This window comes from Ambystoma mexicanum, chromosome 13 (assembly GCF_040938575.1).
Source record: "Ambystoma mexicanum isolate Mex_15411 chromosome 13, UKY_AmexF1_1, whole genome shotgun sequence".
NCBI classification, from domain to species: Eukaryota; Metazoa; Chordata; class Amphibia; order Caudata; family Ambystomatidae; genus Ambystoma; species Ambystoma mexicanum.
The window spans coordinates 683,342,549-683,354,955 of record NC_090938.1 but is presented as its reverse complement, the minus strand read 5'-3'; the positions used below and the strand labels follow the sequence as shown (position 1 = coordinate 683,354,955).

Genomic DNA, 12,407 nt, shown 5'->3' with positions numbered 1-12,407 from the left:
CTGGCTGTGGGGGGCCTTTCAAGAAAATGCAATGTCCACAAGTGCTTCAGAGGCAGCATCTCCATCAGCAAACAGATTCTGTGCATCTGGATGCAGAATGCTTGGTCAGATGACCCCCACCCCATTGTGGAATTTGATCCAAAGGCAGAAGACCGCATTTGGATATAAATAATAGAAGGTTGGCCTGGAGAGCAGACCATGTTTTAAACTGGCAATAGAGGCTGTGTCATGGAACAAAATGTTTTTACAATCAGCTGCTGCATCCAGTTTTCCCCAGTATAATCAGGTGACATCAGAGGCCCCAGTTTATCAGAAACAGTTTGTATTTTTATTTTATTTAATTGTAAAGAGGGCATTGGGACTCAACTGGGGGAGGGGCAAAGCATGCCTCTCAACAACGTAACTCAAAGCTGTTCCATTTCCTTGGTTCCAGGAAGCCTCTTACCACCCAGTTTCGGAAATCTCCTGCAATTCCCCCACGCTGCCCTTCTTGGCTAGCAGGCAGCACCAAGCTGCTCACCACTTAGTGCAGAGACGGTTCGGCCAGTCAGACTCACACCGGTTACTCTTGCTCTGTTACTTGGCCACTTACCACACGTTCGGGAGCCAGGAATGTGACACTGGGTGACTTGCACCTGCTGAACTCCTGCTCAGGTAGACTGTACCATTAAAGGTTAGCGGCATGGGGAGATCAGACAATCGTGACTCATGTTTCAGTCTGTAATTAATAGGGAACCCCCCTCCCCTGCCCGCCTCTTGGAGGCACTCTTCCATGATAGGCCTTCCCATATACCTGGGATGGGGTGCTCCAGTTATGAACTGTCCCTGCAACACTGGAGCCGGCAGCCCCTGGTCCCAGTTCACTGTACGTTTGAATTTTGGCCTCTGGATACACCTGCACAGTGTTAATCGCCTCCACTTTTAAAGCCGGTCTGACCACTGAATTCAATGCTAAAGGAACTCTGCTGAACCGAAGGTCCTGGTCCCCTGGGAACTGTGCAGATCCTGTCCCTTGGTAACTACTTGCTTCCCCAGTGCGACTCACAGGGCTAGAATAGTTCTTTATCTTTGTCAAAGTCTTTGGTGGCCGCTCTATTAATGTTTGGCCTCGATCCCCATCTATGAGGGCAGTGCTGAAGTTTACCGGGGGCACCTCAGTGCTGTAAGTTCTTGATAAATTCAACGTGTTGTAATCAGTGGCTCCCAAGACATGGAGTCCATGGGTTGGTGGCTGCTCAGTCTCCTGGGTTGAAAGCTGCAGCAGTGCAGGGTTCAAATCCTGCTCTGGGCCAGAGATGTCTCTTTCGATTAGAGGCGGTGGCGGGGGCCCAGGAGGCTCTGGAGGTCTCTTCTCTGGTACAGAAACACGATGAAATGCTGCAGGAGGGGTACTTCTTTTAGCACCATCTTAAAATCACAAGCAAAAGCATAAGAGACATTTAGATGCAAACAATAACCCCCACAGCATGCCATTTACAGCTGAAATGTTAGAGGGATAATTAACTGGAAAACCTTTTCTGAGGTGACAGCATTTTTTTGTTCCTGGCCCTCCAATCATAACAGCGCTCCTAACCTGTAGATACCTGGGAGGACAATGAATATTCATGCATGAAATATGAAAAGGTTTATGAGCAAAGAGGTGGCAAGCACAGGCAGTGATTAGAAGAGAACATGGAATGGAAGGAAGGGCAGACTGGAACAGGAAGGATAGAAAGGAGCAGTGGCAGGATGCATAGAGGTTCATGAACCCACAAAGCTAGAATGCACAAGTACAGACCAGAAATGTGCACTGTTACAGAATGATACATACCTTCAGAGTTCTGTATCATGCTCTAACACTGTGCCACTTCTCTTAGGTAAAGTCTTGCAAAATGAAGTCTATGAAACTAAAATGGGTGTTTAAGAAAAGACAATTGTGAACTATGTCTTAAAGACGTGTGGGTGAGCGATTGTGCATGCATGAAACTGGTCAGTGGATTATGATAAAACTGTGTTGTAATTAATACATCTAATACGGCGCATAGGAAAAAAAACATTAAACCCCAGAGAAAGCGAAGGTAAACAAAGTTCAACTATTTGTCTCAAGAACTGCCTCAAAATAGCTATGCTTACTATGCATCCTCAAACACTACTTCACTGGGACCAGTGATCAATAAGTAACTTCTATGAGGGCACTGTACTCTAACTTTCTAAGGCAATCACAGCCTAGTTATATCTTGTGCATTTGTCCTTCACAATATTCTTGAAGTCCTCCAAATGCATAATCGGTGCCCTCCTAAACTATGGGAAGAACACTTCCCTATTCAGTCAAGCCACTGGTCTGCCAGTTCATTGGGTTGTCCACTATGAGGAGGACATGGATGTTCTGCCAATACACAGCTTCTGCCTCGACTGCCAAGGTGTACCTGCCACTACCACACTTTGGCTCTAGGATGGTCAGTGCATACCTGCACTGAACTGTGCAACTGAGAATATCAATAACAATGACTTGTTATTGATTTCAAAAACATGTTTTCTTACAACGCCACAGCGAATGGCATCCAGCTTGTCTTACTATTTATGTTCACTATACACCCGCCCTCTTCCTCTATACCCACCCATACAAGATGTACATTGTCATCTCTATTTCTATTATAGGGTACCCACTTGTATCCCACGGCACACTGTCCTCTGCGTGAGCGCAACCACCACCCTCTGCCCCCACCACCAGCTTGGAGTTAGATCAAGCACCCATCAATCTGGGTCTCCCAACCATTAAGACACCCAAAATGTAGCAATTTAAATTTGCCTGTCAATACCTCTCAAGGCTAATCCTTTTACTGCAATATTTTGCAGACAATATTTGAGGACAATTTTACTTTATGTCCACACAGGTCTGCTTCAGAACATTAAATTGGTGTTCTTGGTCTGAATGGCTGTGATTAGTTACCAAAATGTTTCCCACTTACACGGGCCATGTAGCAAGTGTTCCCTACATTCTATGTACCAGACGGAATGCTTTTTAATCCCTAATTAAGTTTCAATCCCTCTGGAGCTAAGTTTCTATGAAAGGACAGAGCTTTGTAAAGAAAAGTTGAGGATAAGGTCTGATATTAGAGGGGTCTGATTTACTTCATGCACAGAAAGAAAATATAGCTTGTTAGTCCGTTTCACCTCAGTTGAGCACTCAGTCTGAAAGCTAAGAGATCAATTGTCGATATGTTTGAATATAAAAGTAATAAAGCCTGAAGAGTATATACTTTAATTTAAAAAGTTAAACATTTCTCAAAGTCATTATTTTACCCACATCTTCTAGGTCTGCAAGAGGGTGCAGTTTAGCCTCTGAGTGGAGCCATTGTTGATATACTTTACCTGTGATGTCGTCTTCATCCTCTGCTCCCTCGTCTTGCTGCGGTACTGTAGGAGTCTGTTGTGCCCCCTGCTGCTCACAGCTCCTCTCACCATTACTCTCCTCCACATTTAATAGCACATCCTGGGGCTTGAAAACCTGGCTCAAGATTACGGCCAGCATGCTTTGCATATCACCCTGAGAATTGCCTACATCATGGGCTGCCTGGTCCAACCTTGGAGCCCAGAGAGGGGGCTCTTTGGAAGTCTGGTCCACAGAAAGATCATGCGCCTCATGTGGCTGAATGTTAATTTCTTGGAGAGTGTTGATGGACTTATTGAGAGCTTCAAGTTGCTGCTGCATTTCCGGGTTGTCATGAACATTTAAAAGCTGAGAGATCTGAGCCATGCTAAGGTCTGTGTGGCTCTGCAGCAAGTTAAGTAGAACTGCCAGTTCACTTTGATTCAGCTGCTGAGTGATTTCTCCGAGGTTTGCTGAAAGCACAAAATTATTTCGTGTAAGCACACAGGAGACGGACACTGTTCACACACAACAGATACCAATGGTCTAATCTTTAGAACCTAGTGCAGAGATAGTTACCCTTGAGGAACCTCCAGCAATGTTAATACTAGCCCTCTTTGAATAACAGATAAGACTTACATGGGAACACACTGTTGTGAAACCAGAAACTGTCACGAAGTACGAGAAAACAATGTACTGCTGCTGTACCACATAAGATTACTCATGCTCAGGATTCGAAATTGATATTCGATAAAAACTAGCTCCTGGGAGTCGGGCATTACACTGTAGGCAGGAGCAACCGCAGGGGAACCAGGAGTTACCAGAGATATCCCTTTAACTGTATGCCCATTTTGTACGCACCATTGTGTTTAAATATATATTAGATGTGCTCAAATTTGTTTTAATTAACATTCTCAAATACTCAAAGTTAATGTCACATTTACATGTCTGTAATGCACCAATTAGCCCTAGGAGCAAAAAGTAGCTCCTGGTAGCTGTTGGTTTCAAGCTAACCAGGATCTACTATGCTAGAGGCAGGAGCTAAATAGCTCCCAGCTCTCCTCAATTTCGAACCCTGCATGCTAATAGGACCACACATTCTACCATGCACAAAAAAGCAAATTCAGCTCAGCTATAAGACAGTCAACTGGAAGGGCATGGGAAATAAAGGATGGATGCTAAGGAGTGCCTAGAACTTGGGAGTAACAATAAAGAACATACTCCTAAATTATCCAACAGTGGTAGAAATTAACTTCAAGCATTACAAATGAAGGGAGTAAAGGAAAAGAGCAACAGGAAACAAAAGCTCAAACCTATTCCTCAGCGGAAAAGTAAACATTGCTTTAAGAAGAAACATTCAAAACATTGCATTCAGTAGGCATGTGGTTTAGCCAACATGTAAGTTATACAAATACTTTTGATCGGTACAAGATGGCAAGGTAGCCTGCCATTCTGCATACAAATCTCAAAATAGTGGCAGCAAAAGTATCAATTCATGAACAGAAATGTGCAATCTCACAGAAGATGCAGAGCATGTCACGAACATTCCTGCCCATAGGTTACATGAGTAATCCATCAGTCATAATTGTATTAAAACGTGAAAGCCTAAAGGGTCAATTCTCAAAATCAATCATGTGGTACCAACCACAAAACGAATCCACTGTTGCAAGTTTATGGACAGATGTATGCAATTTACATGAATGCATCTCAATGTCGTCTCTGTTTTAAGCAATTACGGGTTAAGTAGACCTCATTACAAAGGGGAACAGGATCAGAAGTGGGGGAAGGAAAGGTAGGAAAGACTGGTGTGAGGAAGGGAAAGTAGGATGGGGTCCTGATGTTGGGTAACAAAGTGCCAGGGCAGGTATTAGAAGAATTTCTCTAGATCCTTTTATGGACATTTTTTGTACAGACCTCTGGTGAGGGGTGTGAAAGCATTTCTATTTACTTATTTCGATCATGCTACGACTGATAGATGTTACGCACTGAGTGACGATGCATGCAATAACCAAAGGAAGAATGCAAGACAAAACATACAAAATACAGTATCCACCCATGTTGGCATAAGATAAATCAGTAGGACAGGAAAACAACTAGAATGGGCTTATGTGGCTAAAAAATAGGTTACCATAAGAATAACATTACAAAGAGACCGGAAACGCTCTCCTACCACAGTCAATGAAGTCCGTCTGTGGAGTCAAGGGTGGCTGCAGTTCTTTGCTGTTGGGGCTCAATTCAGCTTGGTGCCTGGTGCCAGTTACGAACAACACCCTGGGCATTGTGCGTTTAACAACTCTGAAGCGTCTACAAGCCCTGCCACGCCCTCCTGTGAACGGCGTACTAATTGAGGAATGAGAGACCCTTGTGGCGTGAAGCCCTTCTGTGGAGTCGAGGGCAGCTGCTGTTTTTCACTGTTGTGATTGGGACTCAATTCAGCTCGTTGCTTGGGGCCAGTTACAGTCAATTACAAAGCAGTCCAGCAAAAGTTTCCATTTAGGGATGGATGTCGTTTTAAGGACTACAAAACTTGTTTCATAAGAATGGAGGAAGAGTGTGAGACTGAGTGCAGTTCTCTGCCCTCTTACCCTGGGTGAAGGTGGCAGGCTTTCATTTTTACTTTTGGATACTGTTGGAAGGCGTTAATTCAAACTTTTAATTCTGTCCTTAGCATTGTCTGGGAAGTGGCCCAAGGGTGCATGCTGCTCTGCCAACGCTTCAAACACCCTCCGGTTGCGCGCGGCACAGAGTGCAAAAAGCAGAGGGCAGTTAGCAGTAGTGAGAGACTTCTTTTGCCAGGTAAGATCTTACCCTGTACTTTGGCGTTGCTTGCATTGAAGTCCTATCCAAAACTATCCGAGCAAAATAGCTGAACCCACTGGGCTACGAGTTAGCTCGTTATGCACAGTCTAGCTTCAACTCCTATAATCTCTAAGGCAGAAGAACAAGTTACTTTACCTTTTAACGTTCTTTCGATGGATGTTCCTCCAACGTATTCGACATCTATGACAGTAATCACCACAGCTGTGCTGCTTCTGCAAATACTCGGCATCTGCGTCAGGCGTCAATGACGTCGATACGCTGTCCTCGTGGTCCTCCGTCGAGCCAACGTCACCGGATGTTATAAGTAGGACGCACGACGCCCGTAGCCTCAGTTGTAGTTTTTTCCCCAGAACATGTGGCACCAATCTTCTGCCAGTATGACTACAGAAAGCCTTGCGGAAACATAAGCTGCAATCGCATAAGAAATTCTGTAGAGGGGCAGGCTGGGAGGGTGCGATGTGGAATACGTCGGAGGAACATCCCATCGAAAGAACGTTAAGAGGTAAGAAAGTCACTTGTTCTTCGAGTGGATTGTGCCCTCTGACGTATTCCACATCTGTGACAGACTCCCAAAGCAGTACCAACATATGGAGGTGGGAAAAGAATTTAGAATGCCCAATTAAATTGCAGAATAGAGAACCGCCTTGCCAAAGGCCAAATCTTGCCCATGGATAGAATCCAGGGAGTAGTGCTTTACAAAAGTATGGTCAGAGGCCCATGTGGCTGCTTCACAAATATGAATGGGAACACCCCTCTGCAGAGCAGTAGAGGCAGCCACACCCCTAGTAGAATGGGCCAGTAGGCCTACTGGAGGATCCTTACCAGCCAGATGGTAGCATTCAGATTGTCAAGATAATCCATCTGGACAAGGTCTGCTTAGTAACAGCCTGACCCAAACACCTTCCAGCGAATCCTACTAAGAGCTGATCGTCCACTCTGACCGGTGACATGCGAGAGATGTAGAAACTTAAAGCTCTCCTAGGATCCAATCTATGGAGCCTCTCCTCTTCCTTACTAGGATGTGGAGGAGGATAGAAAGCCAGAAGAATGACCTTCTGGCTCAAATGAAAGTCCGAACGAAAAACAATAGATAGGTCACCTACCCCTTTCTTCTAGTCCCTAAATTGCAACAGGTCAAGTCAAAACCAATCCGGAAAAATCACAAATTGTTCTGGCCACCACTCAGTTATTGAAAACAAACAATTGTTAATTTTAATTCATAATATACAAAAATTAAAAACCTAACAGAAATCTGTACATTTAAATACATTAACAATAATGCTAGAACTGTGCACAAGCACTTACACTCTCCACGGTGAGTGTGCACCAAAACAATGACCCATCTGTGTCACAGGGAAAGTAAAAAGAAATAGAAAAAGGGAAAAACAATCAAAAGATGTAGTTCATCAATGATGTTTCTGTACTAGTAAGGTTTGCCTTTAAAGTTGGCGATAGTCACCTACACAACTTAATTGGACTGTTGATGTTAGTAGAGGTAGCTGTTTTTTCGTGGATAATTTAACCCAGCCTCTCCGTCACTGAATCTAATTCTTTCATGGTGTACCTAGTGTTCTTGTTTGAACAAAGGACACCTTTTTAAAGTTCAAGTAGATGTAATAAAAAGGGGGAGGGAACACTAGCTGGTAATAGTTCACTCAATTATAGTCGACATATGTTTTGGCCATCATAACTAACAATACACCTTCACGGTGCTGCTGGTATGGTTGGTATAGGCCATCTACAGGACAGAGGAATTACTGCGTGCGTAGTAGATACTTCCCAGATTCACCGTTGTTTTTCAGACACTAACTTCAATTTCTTCGGCACAAATCAAGAAATGCTCGGCGCTATTTGGCTGCTTTCAAGATGCTAATTTTAACTGATGAGAGCATTCATCTTTCCTTTCATTTGGTGGTGCATCCATAGACAAGTGGAGGCAGTATTCCCGTGTTGCACATTATATCGAAATGCTGTACTTCTATTCCATCTGGCTATTTAAGGGGGTCACAGAGACCACAGTTCTTCAGCACCCTTGCCTTTACGCCCAAGATATCTGCGAGTCAAACACTGTAGGTGTTTGACTCGCAAGCTGGGGCCTGTAAGTGGCCCCAAGCAACGAGCTGGGGACTAACTGGCCCCAAGCAACGAGCTCAATTACGCCCAAGATATCTGCGAGTCAAGAATGTAAGGGCTCAAACGGAGCTGTAACGCTCACCTGATTCCCGTAGAGGCGCTGGTCTTGACTGGGCGTATACCGTATCTTCAAAGGTGATGTGTAACACACGGCTGGCTCTTTGGGCTGGACCTCTGTGCACTGTATGTCTGACTCGAAGGGTAAGATGTCTGCAGATAGAAAATATGGGATTAAGGAACTGGGTTATTGAATGCCTCTCTCTTCTTCCCTTTCTCTTCTCCTGTAGAACCCCAAAGGTTAACGCTCTCACCTTAGGTAAGTGAACGCTGTGCTCTCCATCAGCTTCGGGGCAGGGTGCTGTAACCAGTTTCTTCACTGGATAAGGGGAGCAGGCCTCTTGACTTCAGAGGACTGCTGTCCGTCGTTTACTGCATGAACTGTAAGTTTCGAGTAATTCTAATGTCTTTAAAGTCTTTAGTAATGATGTCTCTTGTTTTGCAGGGTTCCGGCGATGGCGGATGACGGGCTGAAGTGAGTTGAAGATGGAGCCCGTGTGATGAATAGAAGCGCCTGGAAGCACGTAAGTAAGCGCTTGTTGCCTGCTTCACGATGCGCTCTAACTGTCTTTTTATTTTGCAGGTACAAGTTCGGAGCGGCTGCAGGGTGCCGGAATACCCACTGGGTTAGATGTGGAAAGGAGTAATGGCACGTGAGTATTAAACTTCCCCAATGTCTTTAAACGCACCTTGTTTTGTCTTTCAGATGCGGGATGCAGCGCCGACGGCCTCCGGAGCGTGCGAAGAGTTGGTAAGCTTTTGTCTTTCAGATGCCGGAATGCAGTGTGAAGACCTCCGGAGCGCACAAAGAGTAGGTAAGCCTTTGTCTTTCAGATGCCGGAATGCAGCGCGAGGCGTTGGTGACAGCCGATGGACCAGGTAAGTGAAGAGCTGTCACTGAAGACCGTAATGCTAACCTGTTCTTTCTTGTCTTTATAGGTGTTGCTGAAGACTGGATTCAGGATGGTAAGCCTTTTTCCTTAGGCCCAGGATCAGATGCAGAAGACACGATGAGCGTTCTGCTGCAGAGGATGCAGAATAACGCAAAGCAAGATTCATCCATCGGGTGTGGTTTAAATAGCCTCCTGTAGTGCTTAAGTGTCTCCTTCCACAGCCACGCCTAGGTAAGAAAAGAGTTCCTGCTTTCCAGAAGAGTTCCAGTGTTCTGAACCTAGGGAGTGGCTCCTGCCCCACCCAACAGGAAAAGTAGTTCCAAACAGAAGAGGATCAGAGGCTCAACTGGCAGGCAAGTAAGCAGCATGGTCTGCTGCAGGTAAGTCCACCCAAGCATTATGAGCCCGGCGCTTCCAGCGCTGGGACTGGGCATATTTATGAGCCTGGTGCCACTGGCGCCAGGACTGGGTCCAAAAGGTCCCAATTGGGACTGGTTGGCACTCGGAACCTGGGTTATGGATCTGCTTCCAAGGGAGTTGGGAAAACCCTGACCTTTTGGAAGCAGAGATCATGACAGGAGCTCCCATTAGGAATTTCAGAACTAAGTTCAAATCCCAGCCGGGCACCTGGAAAGGTGACTGAGGGAACACATTAGTGAGCCCTTTCAGAAACTGAGAAATCAAAAGGAATCTTAAAATAAGAACACTCCTCAGACGAGCGCTTAAATATGGACAGCGACGCCAGATAACCCTTAATGGTACACACTTGCAGGCCCTTGAAAGCAAAAAAGACAGAACCACAGGAATGGCACATGAAAAAGGATCCACATTCTTTATCCTGCACCAGTCGCAGAACTTTCTCCAACGGCAACGGTACAGGGACTTCGTTGCAGGCTATCTGGCTGAAAGCAACATCTCCATCATGTCTTCAGGGGAGTCCCAATCCTCTAACTCAACGTTTCAGAAACCAAGCATGAAGGTGGAGAGACTTGACCTCTGGATGGATAACCCGACCCCCTCCCGTGAGAGCAGATCGTCTCGGTAGGGAAGACTGCGTGGAGGGCAGATGGACATGTCGAGAAGGTCCGGGTACCACACTCTCCTGGCCCATGCCGGAGCAACGAGGATCATTCGGGAACCGAACCTCCGTAACCTCCGCAGCACTTGCAGAATGACGGGGACTAGAGGAAACGCGTACAGCAGTGGAAAGGACCACTCCACTACGAACGCGTCCCCCAAGGCACCTCTTGGAGGAAACTCCCACGAGCAGAACTTTTCGCACTTCCGGTTGACACTGGTGGCGAAGAGATCCACTTGTGGGGTCCCCCAAGGGGCGATGATCTCCAGGAGAACCTCCTAAGCCAGCTCCCACTCGTTAGAGATCATGCTCTGCCTGCTCAGAGCGTCCGCCGCTGTGTTTTCGTCTCCGGCCAGATGAACTGCCGAGATCGAGATTTCCTGCTGGATGGCCCAGAACCAGAGCTGCATCGCCTCACTGCACAGAGGGAGAGACCCTGCCCCCCCCTTTTTGTTGAGGTAACGCATGGCCACTGAATTGTCGGTCAGAATCAGGACATTCTTCCCCCACACAGACAGCAGAAAAGCCTTCAGGGATAGTCTGGCGGCCCTCAGCTCCAACAGATTGATATTGAGTCTGGACTCCGACGGAGACCAACGACCGCCAATTCGTTGGCATGAGCTCCTCATCCCGTGAAGGATGCATCCGTCACGATCGTCACCTCCGGCCAGGTTAGGCAAAATGGAGCCCCCTTCATCAGATTGCCTTCGACGGCCCACCACAGAAGATCCTGGGCGACCGAGGCCGGCACCCGAATAGGATCCGACATCCTGCCGGAGGCTTGCGACCACTGCATCTTGAGAGCCCATTGCAGAGATCTCATCCGCAACCTGGCCTCTGGCACCAGTAGAATGCAGGATGCCATGAGGCCGAGCAACCTCAAGAACTCGAATGCCGGGAGACCCTGGGCACGTTGAAACTTGTCCACCATCTGCAGAATGTGATGAGCCATCACCTGGGGAGGAGAACACTGCCCCAGATGTGTCGAGCACTGCTCTGATGTACTGGAGCCGCTGGCTAGGTGTCAAATGGGACTTCTTTAAGTTGAGGGAGAATCCCAGCCTGTGATGGGAGTGGCTGGTGACTGACAGATGATCCAGGAATTGCTCAGGAGAGGGCGTCCTAATCAACCAATCGTCCAGGTAGGGGAAGACGTGAATCCCCCCCTTTCCTGAGATACGCTGCCACCACCGCCATGAGCTTTGTGAAGACCCTCGGGTGGAGGTCAATCCAAATGGCAGGACCCAAAACTGAAAATGCAAGTCGCCAACCGCGAACCTCAGGTACTTCCTGTACTTGGGATGAATCGGCACATGAAAGTAAGCATCCTTGAGGTCGAGAGACACCAACCAGTCCTGAAATTGAAGGGCCTGGAGGACTTGAGAGAGAGAGTAACCATCTTGAACTTGTCCTTCCTGAGGAGCTTGTTCAAACCACACAAGTCCATGATGGGTATCAATCCCCCGTCTTTTTTCGGGATCAAAAAATATGGGGAATATCTCTTGTTCCTCTCCTCTACAGGCACCAGTTCTATGGCGCCTTTCGGCATCTTCAAAGATAGCTTCCCTGGGGGATTGTTATGAGGCCTCTGCCGGAAAGGAAGACAGTAGCCGTGGGCTATGATCTCCAGAACCCACACATCTGAAGTAATGGCACGCCAATCTACAAGATGCTGCGCCAGCCTTCCCCCAACCAGCGAACCATGGGATATGGCCTCATGACTGAGCTGAAGCGGCTGCGGCAGTGCCTGAGGGCAAAAAGGCAACTGCCCGAGCGGCTTTGGCACCTCGAGTACCTTATTTTCCACCTTTGGTACTCCTACGTTGGCCCCTTTGACTGGCAGCTCCCCTTGATCTACCAAAGGTCGAGTAGTATCGAAAGAAACCTCCCCTCCATTGCTGTCCCCTAGGACGAAAAGGCAGAGGTTTACGAACTGCAGTGCTCAACGACTTCGCTGCAGCTTTGGAGGTCTGCAACCTCTCAAGGCTCTCGTCAGCCTTGCTGCCAAAAAGATGTTCACCATCAAAGGGCATGTTGAGAGGCCGGGACTGTACATCAGGAGTAAACCCCGACTTCC

General features: G+C 47.0%; 1 protein-coding gene across 2 annotated transcripts in view; it reads right to left on the bottom strand.

Annotated features, from left to right (window-relative positions):
- Positions 1-305: 305 nt before the first annotated feature.
- The window catches only part of CDK12 (cyclin dependent kinase 12), a 629,271-nt gene continuing 617,169 nt past the window's right edge, over positions 306-12,407 (bottom strand). The window contains exons 13-15 of one of the 2 annotated variants that reach the window (XM_069634722.1): positions 3,352-3,822; positions 1,513-1,583; positions 839-1,407 (exon numbers count right to left, since the gene is read on the bottom strand). In XM_069634722.1, the coding sequence (XP_069490823.1) occupies positions 1,555-1,583; positions 3,352-3,822 (500 nt within the window). In that variant the 3' untranslated portion in view covers positions 839-1,407; positions 1,513-1,554. Of the gene's footprint in view, positions 1,408-1,512; positions 1,584-3,351; positions 3,823-12,407 lie in introns of both variants that reach the window. The other variant, XM_069634721.1, reaches the window with a different exon arrangement.